The sequence below is a fragment of the Equus caballus genome, chromosome 29, assembly GCF_041296265.1.
Source record: "Equus caballus isolate H_3958 breed thoroughbred chromosome 29, TB-T2T, whole genome shotgun sequence".
NCBI lineage: Eukaryota > Metazoa > Chordata > Mammalia > Perissodactyla > Equidae > Equus > Equus caballus.
In genome coordinates, this window is record NC_091712.1 from 14,614,386 (window position 1) to 14,639,361 (window position 24,976).

At 36.7% G+C, this 24,976-nt stretch overlaps 1 protein-coding gene across 8 annotated transcripts in view; it reads left to right on the forward strand.

Annotated features, from left to right (window-relative positions):
* CUL2 (cullin 2) overlaps positions 1-24,976 on the forward strand; it is a 98,281-nt gene that overhangs the window by 38,068 nt on the left and 35,237 nt on the right. For all 8 annotated transcript variants that reach the window (XM_023631882.2, XM_070254650.1, XM_023631881.2 and 5 more), the window contains 2 exon segments: positions 7,741-7,846; positions 11,831-11,913. In XM_023631882.2, coding sequence (XP_023487650.1) covers positions 7,741-7,846; positions 11,831-11,913 — 189 coding nt within the window.

Sequence of the window (24,976 nt, forward strand, 5' to 3'; positions counted from 1 at the left end):
ACATCCTACCGTTGATGGTTTTTTCCCTCATCCAGCAAAGTGAGATAGTCGTTAAATAGAACTCTAAGAATTCCCTAAACTCTGGGGGAGAGATGGGGGAATATGAAGGATAGGAGTGAGAGTGTCTGCATGCCTTTGCCATTGCTGAGGAGCTTGGGCCCTTGGTCCGTGGACGACAAGAGAGAGTGTTTAGACTGTGTGCCCTGCAGTGGGAACCCTCTCAGCTGAGACATTTCAGTAGAGATTTAAGTTGTTTTTCTATTCTTTCTTAGTTTTCTAGGATATAATTCTCTTGGTTCTTCTGTATCTCTTTACTGAAATTGATTAATTTGGTACTATTTAAATTAATACTATTAAATTAGTATATTAATAAGCTTTTATTAAATGTTGCAATATATATGATATATGCATGTGTGTGTGTGTATGTACAAAACCATATGAGGTAGTTGGTATCTCCATTTTTATAGCTGAGGAAACTAAGGGTCAGAGAAATTAAATGACTTTGCTCAGTGTCACTCAGTTAAATCACAAGGGCAGAATTTAAACGCAGGTCAGTCTGATTAAATCTATTTAATTTCTTCATTCTACCTTGGTTTCATTCTAGACAGACTCTTTTAGTCACTTATGTAGATTCTATTCTCATCCCTTTTCTCGCACTACATGTTCTTTCTAGGATGGTCTCACTTACCCCTGGATTTAGCTACAACCTATATATTGATAACCACCAAAATATATGTTTATACCAGGTGGTCTAAGCTTCAGAGGAGTATTTTCACTTACCTGCCTATACTGCAGGATGTTTCATGGGTACATCATGCTACTGCAGATGTTCAGAACTGACCTTGTTATCTTTTACGCCCACACTGGTATACCCAGACATTCCTGCCAGAAGTCTTAGTTATGCATCACTTAGGGTTATCCTCTCTACCTGATCCCTATTGGTCGAATCCTCCAACTATCTCTTAAATTCATTATTTCCTTTGCATTGCTATTATAGTTCAAGTTTTTTATGATTTCTCACCTGAACTATTATGACAAAGGCCCTGTAACCAGTCTCCCAGCCTTTGATTTCTAATTTATTCTATTTAGGAAACCTCTCATATTATCTTTTCTAATGCTCAAATTTGGTTACTGTCTAAAATCATTTAGTAACTTTCTGCTGTCTGTAGCAAAGACTGAGAACTGATGGCTCATGGGATTCACCTACAGAGTGTTTTGTTTGACCTCAGGGGTGTTAGTATCATGTGACTGATCGTTATTTATTTAATTATATTGGTAGAACGGGTGGTGAGATCCTTTTAATAGAGGATATAGTTGTCAGTAATTAGATGAAAACTGCTTAATAGTCTTCACTTGCTGGGTAGTCAGGTCATCTAGACTAGCTCATGTTGTTAGCATAGTCTATAAGGAAATCTATGTGAAGAAAGGTAAAGGAAAAAGTCATTTTGGTTTTAAAGGTGTTCTTCAATATTTTTCTTATAAAGTAATTTCCAGCCTCTTCTTAACTCTGATTTATAAGATGGACATGCATTAGCATAGGTGACTTAAGGATTTTAATTGTAAAGAAGAATAATGACACTTCTCCCCCACCTTTCCCAGTCTAAACATCTGTTTAGACTCTGCTGGTCCTTGAAGTGGAGTACTTAAGGGATTAACTTGAGAACTAACAACTCTTGAAATCTAGTAGGTTTTAGCATGAGAACAGTTCTTGTAACGGAATTTTCTAAAATAGATTGAAATACCTGATTTCTTAGAGGCTTCGGGGTTCCCTTATGCTGAGAGTGATGTCATCATCATGGAAAAAGAAGAGCAAGTGAAGCTCAAAGTCGGTAGAAGGAAGGAAATAATAAAAATCAGAGCAGAAATAAATGAGAGACTAAAAAAAGACAACAGGAAAGATCAATGAAACTAAAAGCTGGTTCTTTGAAAAGGTAAATAAAATTGACAAACTTTTAGCTAGACTCACTAAGAAAAAAGGGGAGAAGTCTCAAAAGCAGAAACAGAAGTGGAGAAGTTAGAACAAATACCACAGAAATAGAAAGGATTATGAGACTACTGTGCAAAGCTATATGCTAACAAACTGGATAACCTATAACAAATGGATAAATTCTGAGAATCATACAACCTTCCAAAACTGAATCAAGAAGAAATAGAGAATCTAATTAGACCGATCACTAGTAAGGAGATTGAAACAGTAATCAAAAACCTCCCAAAAAACAAAAGTCCAGGACCAGAGGGCTTCTCTGGTGGATTCTCTCAAAGAGTCAAAGAAGACTTAATACTTATCCTTCCCAAACTCTTCCAGAATATTGAAGAGGAGGGGAACCTTCCCAGCTCATTTTATGAGGCCAACATTACCCTGATACCAAAACCAGACAAAGACAACACAAAAAAGAACATTACAGGACAATATCACTGATGAACATAGATGTGAAAATCCTCAACAAAATATTAACAAACTACAACAATACATTAAAGGAATCATACACCACAGTCAAGTGGGATTTATTCCAGGGATGTAAGGATGATTCAAAATGAAGAATAAAATTCATATTTTCCCAATAGATGTGTTTGATAAGATTCAACATCCATTTATGATAAAAACTCTCAATAAAATGGGTATAGAAGGAAAGTATCTCAATATAATGAAGGCCGTATATGACAAACCCACAGCTAACATCATGCTCAATGGTGAAGAGCTCAAAGCTGTCCCTCTAAGAACAGGAACAAGACAGGGATGCCCACTCTTGTCACTCTTATTCAACATAGTATTGGAAGTCCTATCCAGAGAAATTAGGCAAGAAAAAGAAATAAAAGGCACCCAAATTGGAAAAGATAAAGTAAAACTGTTACTATTTGTGGATGACGTGATTCTATGTAGAAAACCCTGAGAATCTACCAAAAAACTTTTAGAAATAATAAATGAATACAGTAACATTGCAGGATATGAAATCAATATACAAAAATCAGTTACATTTCTATACACTAACAGTGAGCTAGCAGAAAGAGAAATCAAGAAAACAATCCCATTTACAATTGCAACAAAAAGAATAAAATGCCTAGGAATAAATCTAGCCAAGCAGATGAAAGAACTGTACTCTGAAAACTATAAGAAATTGTTGAAAGAAATCAACAAGAGACAAAGAAATGGAAAGATACTCCTTGCTCATGGATTGGAAGAATTAACATAGTTAAAATGCCCACATTACCTGAAGCAATCTACAGATTCAATGCAATCCCTATCAAAATCTGAATGACATTTTTCACAGATATAGAACAAAGAATCCTAAATTTGTATGGAACAGCAAAAGACCCCAAATAGCCAAAGCAATCCTGAGAAAAAAACAAAGCTGGAGGTATATAACACTCCCTAATTTCAAAGTTGAAATCAAAGCCATAATAAGGAAAACAGCATGGTACTGGCACAAAAGCACACACGCAGATCAACCGGATAGAATCAAGAACCCAGATATAAGCCCACATGTCTATGGACAGCTGACTTTTGACAAAGGAGTCAAGAACATACAATGGAGAAAGGAAAGTCTCTTCAATAAATGGTGCTAGGACAACTGGACAGCCACATGCAGAAGAATGAAAGGAGATCGTTACCTTACACCACATACAAAAGTTAACTCACAATGGATTAAAGACTTGAATATAAGACCTGAAACCATAAATCTCCTAGAAGAAAACATAGGCAGTATGCTCTTTGACAAACCACCATATGATCCAGCTATTCCACTTCTGGGTACTTATCCAAAGAAAATGAAAACACTAATTTGAAAAGATCTATACATCCCTGTGTTCACTGCAGCATTGTTTACAATAGTCAAGACGTGGAAGCAACCCAAGTGCCCATCAATGGGTGAATGGATAAAGAAGATGTGGTATATATGTATACAATGGAATACTACTCAGCCAGAAAAAAAAGATGAAGTCTTGCGATTTTCAACAACTTGGATGGGCCTTGAAGGTATTATGCTAAGTGAAATAAGTCAGACGGAGAAAGACAGATACTGTATGATTTCACTGGTATGGAAGATTAAAAAAACAACAGACAAACACATAGATACAGAGAACAGATTGGTGCTTACCAGAGGGGAAGGAGAGCGGGGGGAGGGCAAAAAGGGCATGGGGATCATTTGTATGTTAACGGATAGCAACTAGACTTTTGGTGGTGAACACAATGTAGTCGATACGGAAGCCAAATTATAATGATGTACACCTGAACTCTATATAATGTTCTAAGCCAATGTTACCCCAATAAAAAGGGGAAAAAAACAGGAAAACAAATTACCTTAGGCTATGAGTTCTTGTCAAATACTATTATTGATTGTGTTACTGCTAATACTCCAAAAAAGCAAAGGATACTGTTAACCACTTTGTTGATAGAATAAATTATAAGAACTTGTACTACTGCATTCTGCCTGAGCAGAATAATCATGTATTGCCCGTGTGGTACAGAATAAACTGTTTTAAGTTATTGGAAGCTATTTTCTTTTATGGTTACCTAGAGCATGTCTTTTTTAAATTTTATTTATTTTTTGTGAGGAACATTGGCTCTAAGCTAACATATGTTGCAAATCTTCCTCTTTTTTTTTTTGCTTGAGGAAGTTTGTTGCTGAGCTAACATCTGTGCCAATCTTCCTCTATTATATGTGGCATGCCACCACAGCATGTGACTTGACAAGCAGTGCTACATGTGTGCCCGAGATCCAAACCTGCAAATCCTGGGCCACCAAAACAGAGCGCTACTTAGCCACTACGCCATGGGATTAATAAATTTGGTTGTAAAATACTACAGTGACTTAGAAATTAAGAATGATATCCATATCAAAATGAAAAATTTCACTGTTTACAGTTTAAATTATATCTTTAAATTATTTTAAAAGCTTGTTTATCAAGCTTAAACTATCAAGAGTAGAAATCTGGAAAGAGATACAGTTAATGTAAGTTTGTTTAAATTTTATTCCCTGAGGGAAAGGGAATAGTGACTTGTCCTACCAGGTACAGGTAAATACAGCTCCGCTAAAACCTTGTGTGGCCCAGGAATACGGATACAGATCTTTGGAATGGATTAGGGCACCCGGACCTCTGCAGATCTAGCAGCTTCTTCAGAGTTAACACGCCACTGTGCGAAGAAGTTTACACTTACTCTCTGGGTATGAGGGAGCTAGTGTAGGATTCTGAATAGGAAAGTGACATCCGAAAGCAGAATTTTTAGATGAATTGGAGATATCACGAAACAGGAAATAGAAACCACTCATGAGAGTGTTGCACATGATCCAGGCAGAGAGGAAATAAATGGTACTGGAAGTAATGGGAGGAGGTGGTGAATAGTTTAGGTGGACGTGAAGACCACCTGATTAAAGGAAGTAAAATGGAAGGATGAGGTAAATGATTCTAGTGTTTCAGGTGGGATTCCTGGGAGGGCCATGATGCCACTGACCGAAAAAGGAACTGATTTAGAGCAAAGGACCCATGTAGGAGACCCATATAAGTGGTAAAGATATGAAAATTAAGTTGCCTCTACACAGGGAGCACATGTCATTGTTGAAATACTACGTTTATTTGTGTTTGTATATTCTGCCAGATGTGTAAGCTCTGTGTGAGCAGAGACCACCCTTTGGTTTTTCATCTTTCTGTCCCACTGCCTTGCATAGTACCTGCATAAAGTGCACACTCAGTCAATGCTTGTCGAATGAGAGTGGGCGAACTCCTGAGTTTCTCTGCCAGCTCTGCCACTTACTAGCAGATTGACCTTTGGCAAGTTCTTTAAGCTGTCTAAGCTGCAATTTTCCTACATGTCAAATGAGGATCATAATAGTACCACATCTATCTACCTTTTAGTATTCAGCCATTTAAAATGCTTAGGGCTATGTCTGACATGTGATATGAGCTCCATAAATGTTAGTAATTACTTTTATTTCTTGGCATTCATGGCTTTTATGATTTGCCTCCAGGATGCTTTTCCCAAGTTTGTATTCTAATATTAGCTTTTGCTATCCCTGCTATCTGGAATGTGATCCTTTTATTTATTCAGTAATTCATCGAAGAAGTGTTTTTTGAGGATTTCATATTTGCCCACCACTCTTCTGGATGCTGTCTACGAGACAATGTCCTTGCTTTGTAAACCTTATGTTCTAGATGGGAGACAACATACAAACCAAATAAACCAAAGAATAGGATTGTTTCTCATAGTAGCAAGTACTGGGGAGAAAATAAAATAGTTGTGTATTAGACAGTTCCTTCTTGGATGTAGGAAGTTAAGGTTAGTTTGCGCTGGGGTCAGTTGACGTCAGGCCTGAGAGAGGTGTGTTTGAGCTGAGACCTGAATGACAGAGGCCAGAGATTAAAGTCTCTCTAATGAAATTTCAGGCTCTCTCCCAGATGTATTGCAGGTGAAATAGATTCTATTCAGATTCTCTTCATTCCCTCTCCAGCTTTCACTTCTGTCTCTCCATTCTGTTCCCATTTCCTCAGCTGGAAGGCTGGTTGGAAACCCAGCATGAAATGATGTGGTTACAGTGAGATTGAAAGGAAAGGTTAAGTGCCATTTGAAGGAAAACAATAGGACTTTGTAGCCTGTAGGCAGAGGAGACTAAAATGTCAAATGGAGCACCAAGGTTGTAAGCCTTGGAGTCTTGAGGCTTGAAGTTAGTGAACGTGGACGTGAACTTGTGTAAATGGTTGTGGCTATGCCACTTTGAAGTTAATTCCAGGAATTATATTTTTATTCATCCCCTGTAATTGTCGGTAGAGTTATGAAGTTGAAATTTTGTTATTTTTGCCTTCACTTTGTCTGTAAATGTTAAGTGGACCTTTCATTTGATGCAGTGAACATAAGAAAGTATGTGTTTTAATGTAGAGATTTTGTGGTTGTTGCCTAAATACTTGTATTATCAATAGCTGTTCACACATTGACAGAGCCTTTCAAATGGGTAGTTTTAGGTGGTGAGCATTAAAGGGATTATAGTGAAATCTGGAATGGTGAGAGGTGAGTACTTGAATATTACAGGCCCTTTCTACACATTTTATTTAATTTTAGAACTCTATATTCATCTCAGTAACTCTTAGAGTCCGCCACAGTTAGTCTTAGAATATGTTGAAACGTTTTCTTTACAAAACTGTTTTCCTCTGGTAGACAAAGTGATTTGAGATGTTAGTTTTGCCCATACATGTTACTGTCTGTAATGTCTATCTCTTTTCTCACCTCCTGATTGTGATCTCTTTTTGTTGTTTAAAAATGAAAATCTTTATTTTACATCTTTTCCTGGTGGTAAAATATAAGTTAAAGAACTGACTTGACTTTGCTCTTTTAACCATTTTTTGTTTAATTATTTGCAAAGTGAACATATCTTGACTTACCAAGAAAAATCTGGGAATGAACAAATCAGATTGTAGAAGGTCTGACCTTGGATAGGAGCTGTTGAGCTATGAGAGTATTGGGATTTTTAGAGCAAAATCCTCGAGGCTTTTCATTTGAGACTGGGATAATGAGGTTTTTGCTGCTCTAGAGGTGTTACTCTCTCTCTTAGAGCCTTGCAGAAAGAGTTGATAAAAGATAACTCTTATCTGTTTTACTATATTTCTAATTTCTACATAATTAGTTTCTTTTGAATGTAATACTGAACTATTCTGTAGTTGATTTATAACCCTACAATTGTTCTAAAGTCGCAAGTCATTTGTTTTCCTGCTGATTTCGACATAGTGTCCCATGATACCACATTTGTTTTTCAGGTATCTCAACACCCAGTTCATTAAGAAGAATAAGTTGACAGAAGCTGACCTTCAGTATGGCTACGGCGGTGTGGATATGAATGAGCCACTGATGGAAATAGGAGAGGTAGGGCGTTCTTTAATGACGGGCAAACGTAAGAATGCTTTCGTACGTGGAGGTAATTTGATTCACAGTTCTTTTTTTAAGGACACTGAGTTGACCATCTTAAATTTGTCAAGATTTAAAACATCCTAAAAGTTAGATAAATAAAATACTCTAATGATTTCCTAAGAATCTTCACATAGATGAGAACAGAAAAGATGTGATGAATATTATTTTAATAATTAAATAGTTCTGCTATGTGCAAAAGCTCATAAAAAGTATTTAGAAAATGTTGAGACTCTAGTTAAAAAGTGCAAAGGGCATGGACTTAGGAGAGCCTAAAAGAGAGAAATACTAATTTATGGATATAGCAAATTTATTTTAACTTTGAAATGTAATTAAAGAAGTTCAGAGTAAAACAATGAAGTGTGTAGTTCAAATAATTCACACAAATTCTTGAGATATACTGCAAATTTAAATGTGGAAAATTATAATGTATAATGCATATACTGATGGTGAAAGAAATACTATAGAGTACTGTTTGCTTATTCATGTAACACATATTTATCGAGTAGCCACACATTGAAGATACAGTGGTGAACAGACAGACAGTCCATGTCCTCTTGCGGAAGCAGGTGCTGAGTAAGTCAAGAAGTTACTGTTAGATTGTGCTGAGTGTTAAGGAAGGAAATAAACAGCTAGGATGCAGCATTAGTAGAAATTTAAATCAGAATAATCCTTTTAGAAAGAAATTTGTCTGTGTCTTCATTAAACTTTAAAATGTTCAATGCCTGTTGATCAGGTAATCCCATGTTTAGTAATCTGTACTGTGAAAATAATAAATATGGAAAAGTAGTTAAAATGCTTGAAAATATTCTTTGCAATCATTGTTATTTAGAGTGACAAATGGGCGAACAATCTAAATTTCCAATATCCAACAATAAAGATCGTACATAGGAGAATATGTACAGTGTGATTTTGTTACAAAGTTAGGCAAAAGGGTAAATTAATAGTAGAAAATAGTTCATAGGAACTTTAACAAAGGGGAAAATGGTTTGTGAAAAAACTTAGGCACAATATTATACGTTTAATAGGAAAAAACCTGTATGGGTAAAAGGATATAAAGGAACAGATCAGTGGGAAATACCAGAGTCTTAACAATAGTTGCTTTAGTTAGTAGGATTATAAGTGAATGTTTTACTTAATAATCATCCCTTATCACCAACACCATCAGGCCCACTCCTCTTGCAGAGGAGATCACTGTAAACAGTTTGGTTTATATCTTTCCTGAATTTTAGCTGCATTTGCATATAAATATGCATACACACATCATTTTTAAGGCATTAATGGTATCATACCATACATAAAGTCCTGCAACTTGTATTTCTTGCATTTTTTTTTGTGAACGTGTCTAGGAGTTCTTTTCACATAAGTTTATTTTTTGTGAGAGCTTTATATTCTGTACTAGGGATATAACAATAATTTGTTAATAATCTATTAAACCATTGCCCTTAGTTTTCAGTTTTTGTTATTACAGACAGTACTCAGTGAACATTGTTTTTCCTTTATTAAATGTATTTTGAAGCCCTCTGTCTGCCAGGCGCTGTTCTGTATGCTAGGATACAGTCATGATAAAGTAGACAGAAATCTTACACTCAGGTAGTGACATTTAGGTGTATATTTCTTTGCAGATAAGCAGAAATTTTTATAGAGTGGGTACCTGGAGTGGATCTTCTGGGTCAAAGCACATCCTGAATTTAATAGCCCTGCTAACTTGCCTTTCGAAAGGCTTTACCAGTTTGCCCTCCCACCGCAGCTCCCACCACGTCACCCATGTTTTTATGTATTACCTTCTTTTTTTCCTTATTCATGCTGTTTTAAAAGAAAGAAAAGAAGGCAAAACTTGCAGGCTGTTCCTTGTGGGAAGACAGATGCTTTTACTTATTTGAAGTGGAATTACCAGTGGGTCAGAATAAAGTTACACCAGGGAAACAGAATAGGGAGGCTGAAAACAGACTTATGCTGTGTGAATGCAGTTCAGTTGGCAGCAGAGGAGCAATCAGTCTCTGATCCTGGAGTAACTTGTACCTGTATAGGAAGAATATATGGGACTTCCAAGGCTTAAGTATGAAAGGCAAAACTTGACAATTTCTGGGAGGCGGTACAGAAGCACACGTAGCCCTGTGACCTTAGCGTAGGGAAGCAGTTCTTAAAAGACGCAAAATACAAATGACAAAGGAGAAGATTGATACATTCGAGAACATTAAAATATAATACATTTTTACTAAAAAATCACCGTAAAGAAACTCCGAGTCAAGTCACAAATTATGACAAACTGCAATATGTAAAACTGTTAAGGGATTAATTTCTACAATATGTGAAGGACTCCTAGATTTCATTAAGAACAAGACAAACATTAATGGAAAAATGGACAAAAGAGACGAATGAGCATTTCATGGAAAAAAAACTGAGATGCACAATAAACATAAAAAGATGCCAGCCAGCCTCACTCAAGAAAATGCCAGTTAAAATAACAAGAAAATACCATTTTACATCCAGTAGTTTGGCAATGCTTGACTAAAGCCTGACGAGACCAGTTCTTGTCAAGGATGTTGACTAATAGGAACTCTCATCTGTTGCTTGTACGAGTATAAATTGGAAAACCATTTGTCTTTATTTTTTTGTTTTTAAATTTTTTGGTGAGGAAGATTGGCCCTGAGCTAGCATCTGTGCTGATCTTCCTCTATTTTTTATGTGGGATGCCACTGCAGCATGGTTTTTGATGAGCAGTGTGTAGGTCTGCCCCCAGGATCTGAACCCATAAACCTCGGGCTGTGTTTGGCTTTTTTTTAGCAAAGTTGCATGTGTGCCTAACCCTATAGCCCAGTGTCTCCACTCATAGGTATGTATCAGGGAATCTCGCTTATGTTCACCAGAAGATAAATACAAGAACAGCAGCATTTATCTCAGCAGCAAAAAACTGGAGTCACAAACATGTTGTCAGCCTTAGAAAGGAAAAATAAATCATAGTGTATTCATACAATAGGGTTCTCTATAGCAACGTCAGCGATGGAACTATAGCCGTATCTTTCAGTTTGGATGGATTTCAACAACCAAGTGAAAATTTACAAATCATTCATAGAGGAGTATACACTGTGATTTTGTTATCAAGGAACTTCAAAGATATTATATGGGGAGTATTTACACGTTTGGTAGAATTATAAGCAAGGGAAAGATTTAACACAAAATTCAGGATAGAGGGGTCCGGCCCCATGACCGAGTGGTTAAGTTTGCGCACTCTGCTTCAGCGGCCCAGAGTTTCACTGGTTTGAATCCCGGATGCGGACGTGGCACCGCTCATCAAACCGTGCTGAGGCGGCATCCCACATGCCACAACTGGAAGGACCCACAACTAAAAATACACAACTGTGTACCGGGGGACTTTGGGGAGAAGAAGAAAAAGTAAAAATCTTTAAAAAAAAAGAATTCAGGATAGAGATAAGTTTTGAGGGGAAAGAAGGAGGACATTTGGGGCAATTGTAATGGTGAGGTATTTCTCAAACTGGGTGGTGAATACAGGGGTGTTTTATTTTATTATTCTTTAAATTGACTTCTCCTTTTATGTTTGTACGAGAGGTTTTATAATTTAAAAACATCAGCTGACAGCCAAATCATATTATTTTATTTAACATAACTCCTTTGTTTCTATTGTAAGCTTGGTGTCTATAATTGATTTTATAATTGATTTTATCGAAATAATTATTTCTGTAAGACTTTTAATTAATGATAAAACCTTAATTCTGGTCTTTGTACAAGTCTGATATGATGGTCATTGTCATTTTTAATTAGAAATTTACTTTCCTTATGTATATTCAGTTTTCATTTGAATTTTGAAGTATTGGTTATAAACACTTATTTTGATGGGTGTTTCTTTTTGAAAGTCTTCAACAAATGTTAAAAACAAATCCTAAGTAATTCAGCCTTGATGATTTTTATTTTTCCTGGCAGCTAGCTTTGGATATGTGGAGGAAATTGATGGTTGAGCCACTTCAGACCATCCTTATCAGAATGCTGCTCCGAGAGATTAAAAAGTGAGTACTGACGTTGTCTTCTGGAGTCAGTTCTAGTTTGCTATTTGCAGTGGTTTAAAATAGTGTATAGTAGCATGTCTATTGACTGGACATAGCCTTGTCTTCCTGTAACAAGCCTCATTTTCCATCTTAATGCCATATTTCAAAATTGCTTTATAATCTTTTTTTTTTTTTGACAAGTCTTTGGTCTTTATTTACAGCCTAAATATTCTTGGTAAATAAATAAGTCCCTGATGGAAGTGACTTGTTCTTCAGTCCTGAAATCTTTTAGACCTTCCAGGCATTGCTGAGTTGTTCGAGTGCATTCTCTCAGTTTCAATCCTGATGAGGACAACCTATTCAAGAAACCGATTCTTCTAGTTAGTTGGCCCCAGTGTTAAAGCAATAACTTGCCTATTATTGTGAGATAAATTTATGGGAAAATGGTTTCCCACTCTACTCATGGCCCACAGTGGTTGATTCTTTACCTAGGAGCTGTGTAAACAGAGTTTGGGACAAAGGAAGTTTTCCTGTGGCATCCACAATAGAACATCCTTGAGTCAGCTTAAGCCTAAAAGATTCTTACTAGACTTAAGCTTTGAGAAATCAAAAGTGCTAAGAATCAGTCACACAGATGTGTGTGTAATAAATTTCAGATTGCCAGAACTGATTTGGTAGGAATTACCTAGACCAGTGAATTGCAGTGTGATAATGGCCACTCCATCTGAATCTGCTTTCTTTAAGAAGACCCAAATACGGAGTTTTTTATGTGAGGAAAAATAAAAAGGAAATCATTGTTCTTACTATGGGATTCCTAGTAGGAAATGAGGGATTAAAAAAAAAAAGACGAGCCACACAAGAGGATAAGAAAGTCTTTTAAAATTTAATGTTAATACCAAATAGAAAGTAGAAGGTATCAATTAGTAACTTGATTTTAACAAATGGTCACTCACCCTTTTTTTTAATTTGAGTTCATAGTAGTTTACATCATTGTGAAATTTCAGTTGTACATTATTTCTTGTCTGTCACCACGTAAGTGCTCTCCTTCACCCCCTGTGCCCACCCCCGACTCCCCTTCCCTTGGTAACCACTGAGCTGTTTCCTTTGTCCATGTGTTTGTTTCTATTCCACATATGAGTGAAATCATCTGGTTTTGTCTTTCTCACTCTGGCTTATTTCGCTCAGCATAATTCCCTCTAGGTCAATCCATGTTGTTGCAAATGGGATGATTTTTTGTTTTCTTATGGCTGAGTAGTATTCCATTGTGTACATATACCACATCTTCTTTTTCCAATCTTCAGTTGATGGGCAGTTGGATTGCTTCCATGTCTTGGCTATTGTAAACAGTGCTGCAATGAACATGGGGTGCGTGTGTTACTTTGGATTGTTGATTTCAAGTTGTTTGGGTAGATACCCAGTAGCAGGATACCTGGGTCATATGGTAGTTCCTATTCTTAGTTTTTTGAGAAATCTCTGTACTATTTTCCATAGTGGCTGCAGCAGTTTGCATTCCCACCAGCAGTGTATGAGGGTTCCCTTTTCTCCGCATCCTCTCCAACCTTTGTTATTTTTAGTCTTAGTGATTGTAGCCAATTTGACAGGTGTAAGTGGTATCTTAGTGTAATTTTGATTTGCATTTCCCTGATGATTAGTTATGTTGAACATCATTTCATGTGTTTATTGGCCATCTGTCTATCTTCTTTGGAAACATGTCTGTTCATATCCTCTGCCCATTTTTTGATTGGGCTGTTTGTTTCTTTGTTGTTCAGTTGTGTGAGCTCCTTATATGTTATGGAGATTAACCCCTTATTGGATACATGATTTGCAAATATTTTCCCCCTGTTGGTGGGTAGTCTTTTTGTTTTGATCCTCGTTTCTTTTGCCTTGAAGAAGCTCTTTAATCTGATGAAGTCCCGCTTGTTTATTTTTTCTTTTGTTTACTTTGTCTGAGAAGACATGGTATTTGAAAAGATCGTTTTAAGTTCCATGTCAAAGAGTATACTACCTATATTATCTTCCAGGAGTTTTATGGTTTCAGGACATATCTTCAAGTCTTTGATCCATTTTCAGTTTATTTTTGTGTATGGTGTGAGATAATGTTCTACTTTCATTCTTTTGCAAGTGGCTGTCCAGTTTTCCAAACACCGTTTGTTGAAGAGACTGTCTTTTCTCCATTGTATGTTCTTGCACCTTTGTCGAGGATTAGCTGTCCGGAGATGTGTGGTTTTATTTCTGGGCTTTCAGTTCTGTTCCATTGATGTGTGTGTCTATCTTTGTACTGGTACCATGCTGTTTTGATCACTATGGCTTTGTAGTGCATTTTGAAGTCAGGGATTGTGATGCCTCCAGCTTTGTTCTTTTTTCTCAGAATTGCTTTAGCAGTTCAGGGTCTTTGGTTGCCCCATATGAATTTTAGGATTCTTTGTTCTGTTTCCATGAAGAATGTGATTGGGATTGCATTGACTCTGTAGATTGCTTTGGGTAATATGGACATTTTAACCATGTTAATTCTTCCAATCCATGTGCATGGAATCTCTTTGCATGTCTTTATGTCACTATCTATTTATTTCACTAGTGTCCTATCATTTTCATTGTATAAGTCCTTCACCTCCTTAGTTAAATTCCTAGGTACTTTATTCTTTTTGTTGCGATTGTAAATGGAATTGTATTCCTGAGTTCTCTTTCTGTAAGTTTGTTATTGGAGTACAGAAATGCAACTGATTTTTGTAAGTTGATTTTGTTCTCTGCAACTTTACTGTAGATGTTAATTACTTCCGATAGTTTTCCCATGGATTCTTTAGGGTTTTCTATGTTTAAGAACATGTCTTCTGCAAACAACGAGAGTTTCACTTCTTCACTCCCTATTTGGATTCCTTTTATTCCTTTCTCTTGCCTAATTGTCCTGACCAAAACCTCCAGTACTGTATTAAATAAGAGTGGTGAGAGTGGGCATACTTGTCTTATTCCTGTTCTCAGGGGGATGGCATTCGGTTTTTACCCATTGAGTATGATGTTGGCTGTGGGTTTGTCATATATGGCCTTTATTATGTTGAGGTAGTTTCCTTGTATCCCCATTTTGTTAAGAGTTTTTATCATAAATGGCTGTTGGATCTTGTCAAATGCTTTCTCTGCATCTATTGAGATGGTCATGTGGATTTTATTCCTCATTTTGTTAGTGTGGTGTATCACGTTGATTGATTTGTGAATGTTGAACCATTCCTGTGTCCCTAGTATGAATCCCATTTGATCATGGTGTATGATCCTTTTGATGTACTGCTGTGTTTGAGTTGCCAGTATTTTATTGAGGATTTTTACGTCTATGTTCATCAGCAGTATTGGCCTGTAGTTCTCCTTTTTTTGTGTTGTCCTTGTCAGGCTCTGGTATCAGAGGGACATTGGCCTCGTAGAATGTGTTAGGAAGTGTTCCATCCTTCCTAATTTTTTTGAATAGCTTGAGAAGGATAGATATTAAATCCTCTCTGAAAGTTTGGTAGAATTCCCCAGGGAAACCATCTGGTCCTGGGCTTTTATTCTTTGAGATGCTTTTGATTACTGTTTAAATCTCTTGTGATTTGTCTATTCGGATTATCTGTTTCTTCTTGATTCAGCTTTGCAAGGTTGTAAGAGTCTAAGAATTTATCCATTTCTTCTAGACTGTCCATTTTGTTGGCATGTAGTTTTTCATAGTATTCTCTTATAATCCATTGTATTTCTGTGTTATCTGTTGTTATTTCTCCTTTTTCATTTCTAATTTTATTTATGTGAGCTTTCTCTCTTTTTGTCTTTGTAAGTCTGGCTAGGGGTTTGCCCATTTTATTTATCTTCTGAAAGAACCAGCTCTTTGTTTCATTGATCCTTTCTACTGCCTTTTTTGTTTCATTTAGCGTTTATTTCTGCTCTGATTTTTATTATTTCTCTCCTTCTGCTAACTTTGGGCTTTGTTTGTTCTTCTTTTTCTAATTCAGTTAGATGTAGTTTGAGATTGCTTATTTGGGATTTTTCTTGTTTGTTAAGGTGGGCCTGTATTTTGGTGAATTTCGGCTTGTATTTCGATGAATTTCCCTCTTAATACAGCTTTTGCTGCATCCTATATGAGTTGGTATGGTATGTTTTCATTTTCATTTGTCTCCAGATATTTTTTGATTTCTCCTTTAATTTCTTCAGTGATCCATTGGTTGTTCAATAGCATGTTCTTTAGTTTCCACGTCTTTGTCCCTTCTCAGCTTTTTTCTTGTTATTAATTTCTATCTTTATAGCATTGTGATCAGAGAAGATGCTTGTTATTATTTCAGTCTTCTTAAATTTATTGAGGCTTGCCTTGTTTCCCATCATTTGGTCTATCCTTGAGAATGTTCCACGCACCCTTGAGAATAATGTGTGTTCTGCTGTTTTTGGATGTTATGTTCTATATATGTCTATTAAGTCCAACTGGTCTAGCTTTTTATTTTATTGCACTGTTTCTTTGTTGATTTTCTGTCTGGATGATCTATCCATTGATGTGACTGGAGTGTTGAGGTCCCCTACTGTTATTGTGTTATTGTTAATATCTTCTTTTAGGTTTGTTAATAGTTGCTTTACGTACTTTGATACTCCTCTGTTGGGTGCACAGATATTTATAAGTGTTATGTCTTCTTGGTGGAGTGTCCCTTGGATCATTATATACTGCCCCTGTTTGTCTCTCTTTAGCTGTCTTATCTTGAATTATACTTGGTCTGATATAAGTATTGCCACACCTGCTTTCTTTTGTTTGCCGTTAGCTTGGAGTATCGTCTTCCACCCCTTCACTCTGAGCCTGTGTTGGTCGTTGGAGCTGAGATGTGTTTCCTGTAGGCAGCAGATTGTTGGGGCTTCTTCTTTAATCCGTCTCACCACTCTGTGTCTTTTTATTGGAGAATTCAATCCATTTATGTTTAGGGTCTATTGATATTTAAGGGCTTTATGCTGCCATTTTATCACTCGCTTTTCAGTTCTGCTGCATTTCCTTTCTTTCTCATCCTGTGTATTTTCATCTACCAATTGAGTTATATAGTATTTTATGTTGGGTTTCTTTATTTTCTCCTTATTTATTCTTTGTGTCTCTGTTCTGCTTTTTTGTTTAGTGGTTACCATGAGGTTTGTCTTCAGAATCTCATGGAAAAGATAGGCCCTTTTCTGATGGCTTCTTATTTCCTTAGACTAAACTGATTCAGTCCCTTTCCTCTTCTGCTCCTAAGTTGTGTTTCTCACATCTTATTCCATCTTGTGTTGTGAGTTCGTGGTTAAAATGACAAGGTTATCTTTGTTTTTGGTGTTTTCCTTCCCTTTGTCTTTAATGCAATATTTGAGTATTTGCTGTCCTGTTCTGATTCTCTCTGCCTGTTTATCTCCTACTGCATGCTTTGTAACCCCTTTCTCCCTGTTTTTCTTTCAGGTATGAGGCCTTCTTGAGGATTCTTTGTAGAGAGGGTCTTGTGGCTACGAACTCCCTTGGCTTATGTTTGTCTGGGAAAGTTTTATTTCTCCGTCATATCTGAAAGATATTTTTCCTGGAAAGAGTGTTCTTGGCTGAAAGTTTTTCCTTCAAAGATTTGAATATGTCCTTCCAGTCTCTCCTAGCCTGCCAGGTTTCTGCAGAGAAATTCGCTGACAGCCTGATAGGGGTTCCTTTGTAGGTTATTTTCTTCTGCCTTACTGCAATTAGAATTCTTTCTTTGTTATTCACTTTTGCCAGTTTCGCTACTATATGCCTTGCAGTATGTCTTTTTACATTGGCGTATTTAGGAGATCTGGTAGCTTCTTCCACATGGGTTTCCATCTCCTTCCCTAGATTTGGGAAGTACTGCTATTATTTCTTTGGACAAGCTTCTGCTCCATTCTCCTTCTCTTCTCCCTCTTGAATACCTATAATTCTTATGTAGCATTTCCTAACTGAGTCAGATATTTCTCGGAGAGTTTCTTCATTTCTTTTTAGTCTTAGTTTTCTCTCCTCCTCTATCTGGAGCATTTCAACATGTCTGTCTTCAATTGTGCTGATAGACTCCTCTATGATGTCTGCTTGAGCATTCAGGGAATCCATATTTTGTTTTATTTCTTCCATTGTGTCTTTCATCTCTAATATTTCTGATTGATTCTTCGTTATAGTTTCAATGTCTTTTGTGAAGTAGCTCCTGAACTCGTTGAGTTGTTTCTGTACATTCTCTTTTACCTCGTTGAGTTTTTTGATGATAGCTACTTTGACTTCTTTGTCATTTAGATTAGATAGTCTCTGTCCAGGACTGAGTTCTGGGTGCTTGTTTTCTCTCTGGTTTGGAGATTTAATATAATGTTTGGTATTTCTAGAGGGCGTGACTCTGTTTTTTGCATCCTGGTGGTATTTGGTCACAGTTACTGCCTATCGCCACTTGGTGTGGATCAAGAGCCCTCTGCAGTCTGCCAAGATCCCAGGCAATGGCACTGGGCTGGGCGTGTTGTGGAGGGGCACTTTCTTCTGCATGCTCTCTGGGTTTTCTCCCTGTGATCTCGCTGTCCGCTCTGCTGTGGTGTTGGCTTGATAAAGTCACCCCCTCCAAAGCTTTTGCCCTGATAGAGCGCTTCCCTCAAGGCTGCAAGGACCCTGGGAATCCTTGATGTTCCTGTGAACAAACGACCCCTCCCCCATTCCCTCTTGCAGGCCTCCTGGGGTCCCTGATCACAGTCTTTGGGTTGGGGGGGCAACAAATTTTTCTCTTACCCTGTTCCACCTCCTCTGAGGGGGCCTCCAACCTCTCTGCCCTCTAGCATATGGCTTCATGGGTCTCTCTGACGTTTTTTGTGTTGTGTCTGGATGTCCTCTGTTGGAGTATGGATGTCTTTTTTGTTGTATGTTGGAGGGGTGAGATTACCCGGAAAGGTCATTCCGCTGTGATGCTGACATCACTGTCACTCACCCTTTTAATGACTCCATTGTTTACAAAGACCCTGAGAGAAATGGCAATAGTGAGGCAGTAGGGTGGAATGATTTTTTCCCTTCCTCTCTTCTCTGCTAAACTGTGATTAACTAAAGGAACACTCCCAACAGAATTTATAGGTTCTAATATAATTTGCTAAGAAATATTTTTTCTTGAGTTGGTATTCAGCTATTTTCCATTAAAAGTAAAGTGAAAATATTGTCACAATTTTCTAAGTATACTTTATGAAATGTCTCTTTTAATATAATTTTCTCCCAACCTAGTATATTTTTGTTGTGTGATTTAGCTTGTCAAGAATGAATTTGATCGAAAGTTAAAGAAAATCTAACTGTATAAGAAAAATAATAAAGCTATAGTATATTAATTCTGGAAGAGACAGATATCTGGTCAGAGATATTAGGCCAACTCGTCTTGGTGTTGTTATAATCAGCTTCTATTAAAATGTTCTTTTACATGCTTTAGTAATATCTCATTTATTTTTCATGTCTGTTCCATTAGGCAGATATTATCCCACATTTTTACAGCTAAGGAAACTAAAGCTTAGTAATAGTGATACAAACTAATTATAGAAACTATGTGCCAAACAGTGTTCTAAAAGCTTTACATGTGTTATCCCACTTGAGCAGGGTCGTACGTTTACCATTTTACAAACAAAGCACTCCATGGTGGTGCTTTAACAGGGCTAGTTTGACTCCAGCCTACATCATTGTTTTTTGAAAGCCTTTTCTTTTTGCTGGGAGAGATTCGCCCTGAGCTAACGTCTGTTGCCACTCTTCTTTTTTTTCCCTTCTCCAAAGCCCCAGTACCTACTTATATATTCTGGTCCTTCTAGTTCTTCTGTGTGAGTTGCCTCTACAGCGTGGCTACTGACAGGCAAGTGGTGTGGTCCACAACTGGGCCAAACCTGGACACCGACCAGAGTGTGCCAAAGTTTAACCACTGTGCCGTCAGGGCTGGCTCCCAGGCTCCATCTTCTTAATTCCAGGGCTTCAGATCTGAGTTTTTCTAACTCTCAATCCATTATGCCTATCTTTTTTATCCACAGAATATTTCTTCCACTCCTAACTCCAATACTTTAGCTTAATGATGAATACATTTTAGTTTTGTAATACTTTGAGTATTCTAGTGTTTTCACCCTATTTCTTTATTTGATCTTAAGGAGGCAGGGCAAGTTTTATTTATAAGTAAATTAAAGTTCAAGAGGGGGCCACGACGTTTGAACTTGATATAGCTAAGGAAGGAGACTCCACGCCTTTAAACTTCCAGTTTGGGTCTTCCTCCTGCATTGCTTTAACGTCTGTTTACCCGTTGCCGTTGAGGCTGCTGTGGCCAGATGTAACTTCCATTACGTGGACGAGTGACGGTGGTAGACACTCCCCACTTCTCATCTGGTCTGATCCTTAGAACAGCGTATGATGGCGAATGTGATTATAGGCTCATTTTACAAGTGGGGAAAATGAGACTTGAGAGGGTAATGAAATGACTCATGTCACTTAACTGGTACATGGCAGGATGAGAATTAGAACGTAGGTCATTTTGGTCTTTTAATCTATGGTCTTACCTATATATCATGTATTCTTAAAAATAATTTGCTCAAGTTGTATCTCACTGCCATTGCTGCTAACAGAGAAATATTTTATTGTGTATACCTACAACTTCTTTGTGGAAAGAGCTCCGCCAGACTTACAAACTAAAGTCGTCTTGGATCTAGCAAAGTGTATTACAAATTTGAGTTCCTGTAAACTTACTCACAATTCCCTTTCCCTACAGTCATTCCTAGATTTCTAGATATTCTCTACAAGTGTCTAAAGAGCATTACTTTGTACTAGTGATTTCTCAGATGTTGCCAGTGAAAATCAAGCTTATAAGGGGAATGTTTAAAAGTGTTATCTTTCTTCAAAAATATTATAAAAGTAATATATGCTGATTGTAGAAAATTAAAAATGTGCAGAAGGTTAAAAAGAAAAAAGTAAAAGACCTTTTACTTTTCCCCAGTACCTGCAGTGTTGTTATTTTAAAGGAAAGCACTATTGAGGATTTCAAGTATTTTCTAATAGAAATTCTGTGTGCATTTAAGATTGTATGTATGCACATATATGTGCAAGTACATACGTTTATATCTGCATACATACATATATATAATATCACGCACGCATACGTATGTACATACATTTGGGGAGCTTTTTGAAAGCATAGATATCTGGGTGTTCACCTATAGCTGCTGAATTACATTCTAGGGAGAGTAGTAACCTCTGTTTTTATAAAGCTCCTAGGTGATGTTTGTGCATCCACTCCAGACCACCACTTGTGAGTATTGTTCTGCACTGAATAATTTTCTCTCCACTTATTCTGTAAAGCTATTATTGGCATATCTCCTTTCATCCTCTGGATTTCTTTATTACATAAGTATTCAGAATACTTAAAAATATTTTCTTAAAAGTTAGAAGAGATTAGTGGTTGGTGTGAGACTATAAAATGGTAGTATGAGGGAATGCCTTTATGGTGTTAAAACAGTTCTATATCTTGAATGTGGTGGTTGTGCCGTGAATCTAGATGTGTGATAAAATTGCATGGGGCTACACACACGCACAAGCATACACAAGCGATTGTGTGTAAAAACTGGTGAAATCTGAGTGATATCTTGCTTTCAATATTGTACCGTGGTTACGTAAGATGTTTGCATTGGAGAAGAGCAGGTGAAGGGTACAGAGAGCTACTCTAGATTATTTTTGCAGCTTTCTCTGAGTCTATAATTATTTCAAAACTAAAAAATATTTTTAAAAGGTTAAACAGCATGTAAAATGTGAATATGCTTGTTTTCTTTTCTTCCTTTTACATAAGATTTCCTTTTCTCTCCTCATAAATAACTACTGATAATAATTTGGTTGTACCTTAATATTTGTTTATTTAAATACAGTGGCTTTCATCCTTTTTGGGGGAATCTTTCTGTTTCTGTGGGAAGATGATGGAACTGTGGAGCCTCTCTACATAAAAATACTTGGTAAAGTTTTTATTCATTCTGAAGTTATAACTCAGCAGCAAGGTAGTCATGACTTAAGCATCCTCTTTCTGTTTCCACGTGAACATCGTAAACAAAGGCAAGAGTTAAGTGACAAATGGAAAAAATATTTGTGACTTCACAGCTCCATTTTTTTTTTAACTCTTCCTATTTTCCCCACTGTTCTGACGTCATACAGATATCAAAGTTTCCTATAAGTGTGGTTCCCTTTCAGGGCTCTTCTCTGTTCCATTTGTCAGTTTGTCTCTCTTTGTGCCAGCACTTCACTGTGTTTATTATTATAGCTTAATAAGTCTTGATATCTGGTGAGACACGTTTGCCCTCCATAAGCCAGATGTGTTCTTGCTGTTTGACCCTGTGCACTTTCATATATGTGTTATAATCACCTAGTTGCCTTTAAAACATTATTCTGTGGGATTGAAATTGAATTGAATCTATGAATTAGTTTGGAGATAATTTACGTCTTCACTGTATTAAATCTTCCTATCCACAAACATAATGTATCTATTTCTTATGTCTTCTTTAATATCTCCTAATAAGTTTTTATAAATTTATCTTTAAAGGTCCTGCGTGCTTCTTGTTAGATTTATTTCAAGATACTTGGTAGTCTTTGATTCTGTTACAGAAAGTTTGTTTTATATAATTACCTGTTCTGTTTGTTTTGTGCTAGTTTGTAGAAATACAACTGACTCTTGTATATAGATCTTATATTCAGCCATCTTGTTAAATTCTGTCATTTCTAACAATTTGTGCATATTTGGGTTTTCTGTGTAAATTGTCATAATCTGTAAATAATGATAGTTTTGTTTTCTCCTTTTCTGTGTGTGTGCTAGAACCTCCAAAGCAGTGTTGAAGAGAAGTGATGAATAGTGAGCATCCTTGTCTCATTCCTGCTTTTAAAGGTTACATGTGTAACATTTCCTCATTTAAGATGATGCTTCCTCTAGTTTTTTAATAGATATTCTTTATCAGAATGATGAAGTTAAGTTGAATTCGTTTGAATCTTATAAAATGACTTTTCCATTTCTGTTGAGTGATCATATGGGGTTTTTTAATTAATCTGTTTATGTGGTGAATTACATTTATGGATTTTCTAATATTAAACTATCCCTTGCATAACTGGGATAGAACCCAGTTGGTTGTTGTCTATTATAATTTCTCTACTTTGTTGAATTTGATTTGCTAATATTTTATTTAGAATTTTGCATCTATATCCATGAGTGGAATGGGCCTGTAATTATTTTTTCTCATGTTGTCTTTGTCTGGGTTTGGTATCAGGCTCATCCTTTAAGGATGAATTAGGGTATTTCCCCTCTTTTTCTTTTTCGTAGAAGAGTTTGAATAAAATTTGGATGATCAATTTCTGAGTATTTAGTAAAACTCCCTGCAAAGTGTTCTGGGTCTAGGGTTTATTTTTAAGAATTTTTTTTTAATCAGATTTTTAACGCTGCTGAAGTTTTTTCAGTAGTCTTAAGACTAGTCAAACTTGTATTTCTTCTTACATCAGTTGTGAATTATCTTTTCAGAATTGGAAAGCAGGTGTTGACAGTATTCTCCTTAAAAAAAACTTCTGAGTTGAAGTAATTTTAGATTTACAGAAGATTTGCAAAGCTAGTATAGAGAGTTCCTGTACACCCTTCACCTTACTCCCTAATGTTACCATCTTACAACCCATGGTGTATTTATGAACATTGGTACAATATTGTTAGCTAAGGTACAGACTTTATTTGCATTTCCCCAGTTTTTTCTGTCCAGTCTAAGTCACCACAATGCATTTAGCTGTCATGTCTCTGTGGTCTCCTTCACTCTGTGAGAATTTTTGGTCTTTCCTTGTCTTTCATGACCTTCACACTTTTTTTAAAGAGTAGTGGTCAGGCATTTTGTAGAACGTCTGTTAGTTTTAGTTTGGTGTTTTCTCGTGATTAGACTGAGGTAATGGATTTTGAGGGAAGAATACCACATGGTAATGTGCCCTTCTCTTCATAGAATTTCAGGAGTAAAGGATATCAACGTGACTTCTCACTTGGGATCTTAATATTAATCACTTGGTTAATATATTGTTTCCTTTTTAATCCCCATCTGGAATAATGTTTTCATTCATAATATTGCTTATTTGCATCTTTTTTTCTTGATCACTTTTAGAGGTTTGTGTATTTCCTTGAATTTTTTTTCAAAGGACCGGCTTTGGTCTTAGTTGATCTTCCCTATTTTATCTTTCTTTTCTGTTTCACTATTCTGCTCTTATTTATTTTTTTCCTTCTGGGAGACAAGAGTGTTTTTAGATTGGGCTGGAATGGGTGCAGACTCCTTAGGTAGGGGCAGGCTTAAAAACCTTTAACCAAAGTATTTTTTGCTGTAAGCTGACATATTCATTCATGGTGTTGAGATAGGGTTGCACAGTGTGGGGGTTGAGACAGGGTTTCTAATGCGAGGCCATACCTTTCTTTTACAGCGAATACAATTTCTGATATTTAAAAATTGTTTTCTATGTGGTGATCTCAGTTAAATGAAATGAATTCGTAATTTACTTGACATATTGTAGAGCTGTGTTAGAGACCGATTAATGATTTTTTTAAACGTTTAGGAATAACCGTAGGAAACAGTAGGTGAATAACTCTGCCCGTACTTCCTGCTCCAGGTGATGAGATTTATTTTTTTAAAGAGAACAATTAGGGATAAGAAGTAAAGTAAGCTTAAAACGGATTGAAAATTACGAGGTTTCAAATGCCAGAGTGGAGTGATTTGTTCCTCAGGGAACATCTTTACACACTTCTGTGATTTGCCTGCCAACTGTTTTCCATTTGATGCTAAAAGTGTTTTGTCCCTATAGTAAATCTAAATGAGAGTGTTAACCATACCCATCTTATATTGCTGCTGTTAAGAAGAAATGAGGTGCTTCCTACATTAACCAGAGTGCTCGGAGCGTGATGCCATAATAAGCGCTCAGTAGAATTTGCTCTGTCCAAGTGAAAACTCTCCATAGTGACTCCCTGCAGGCAGCCCAACTGGGGAAGGTGCTCTTCTTTAGACACATGCTTACGCAAACCTTGTCAGCTCAACTCAACCGTTGGACTCTTGCTAATGGATGTGATTAAGTGTATCTGTTATTCTTCCAATTTGCAGTATATTTGTCAGGTTG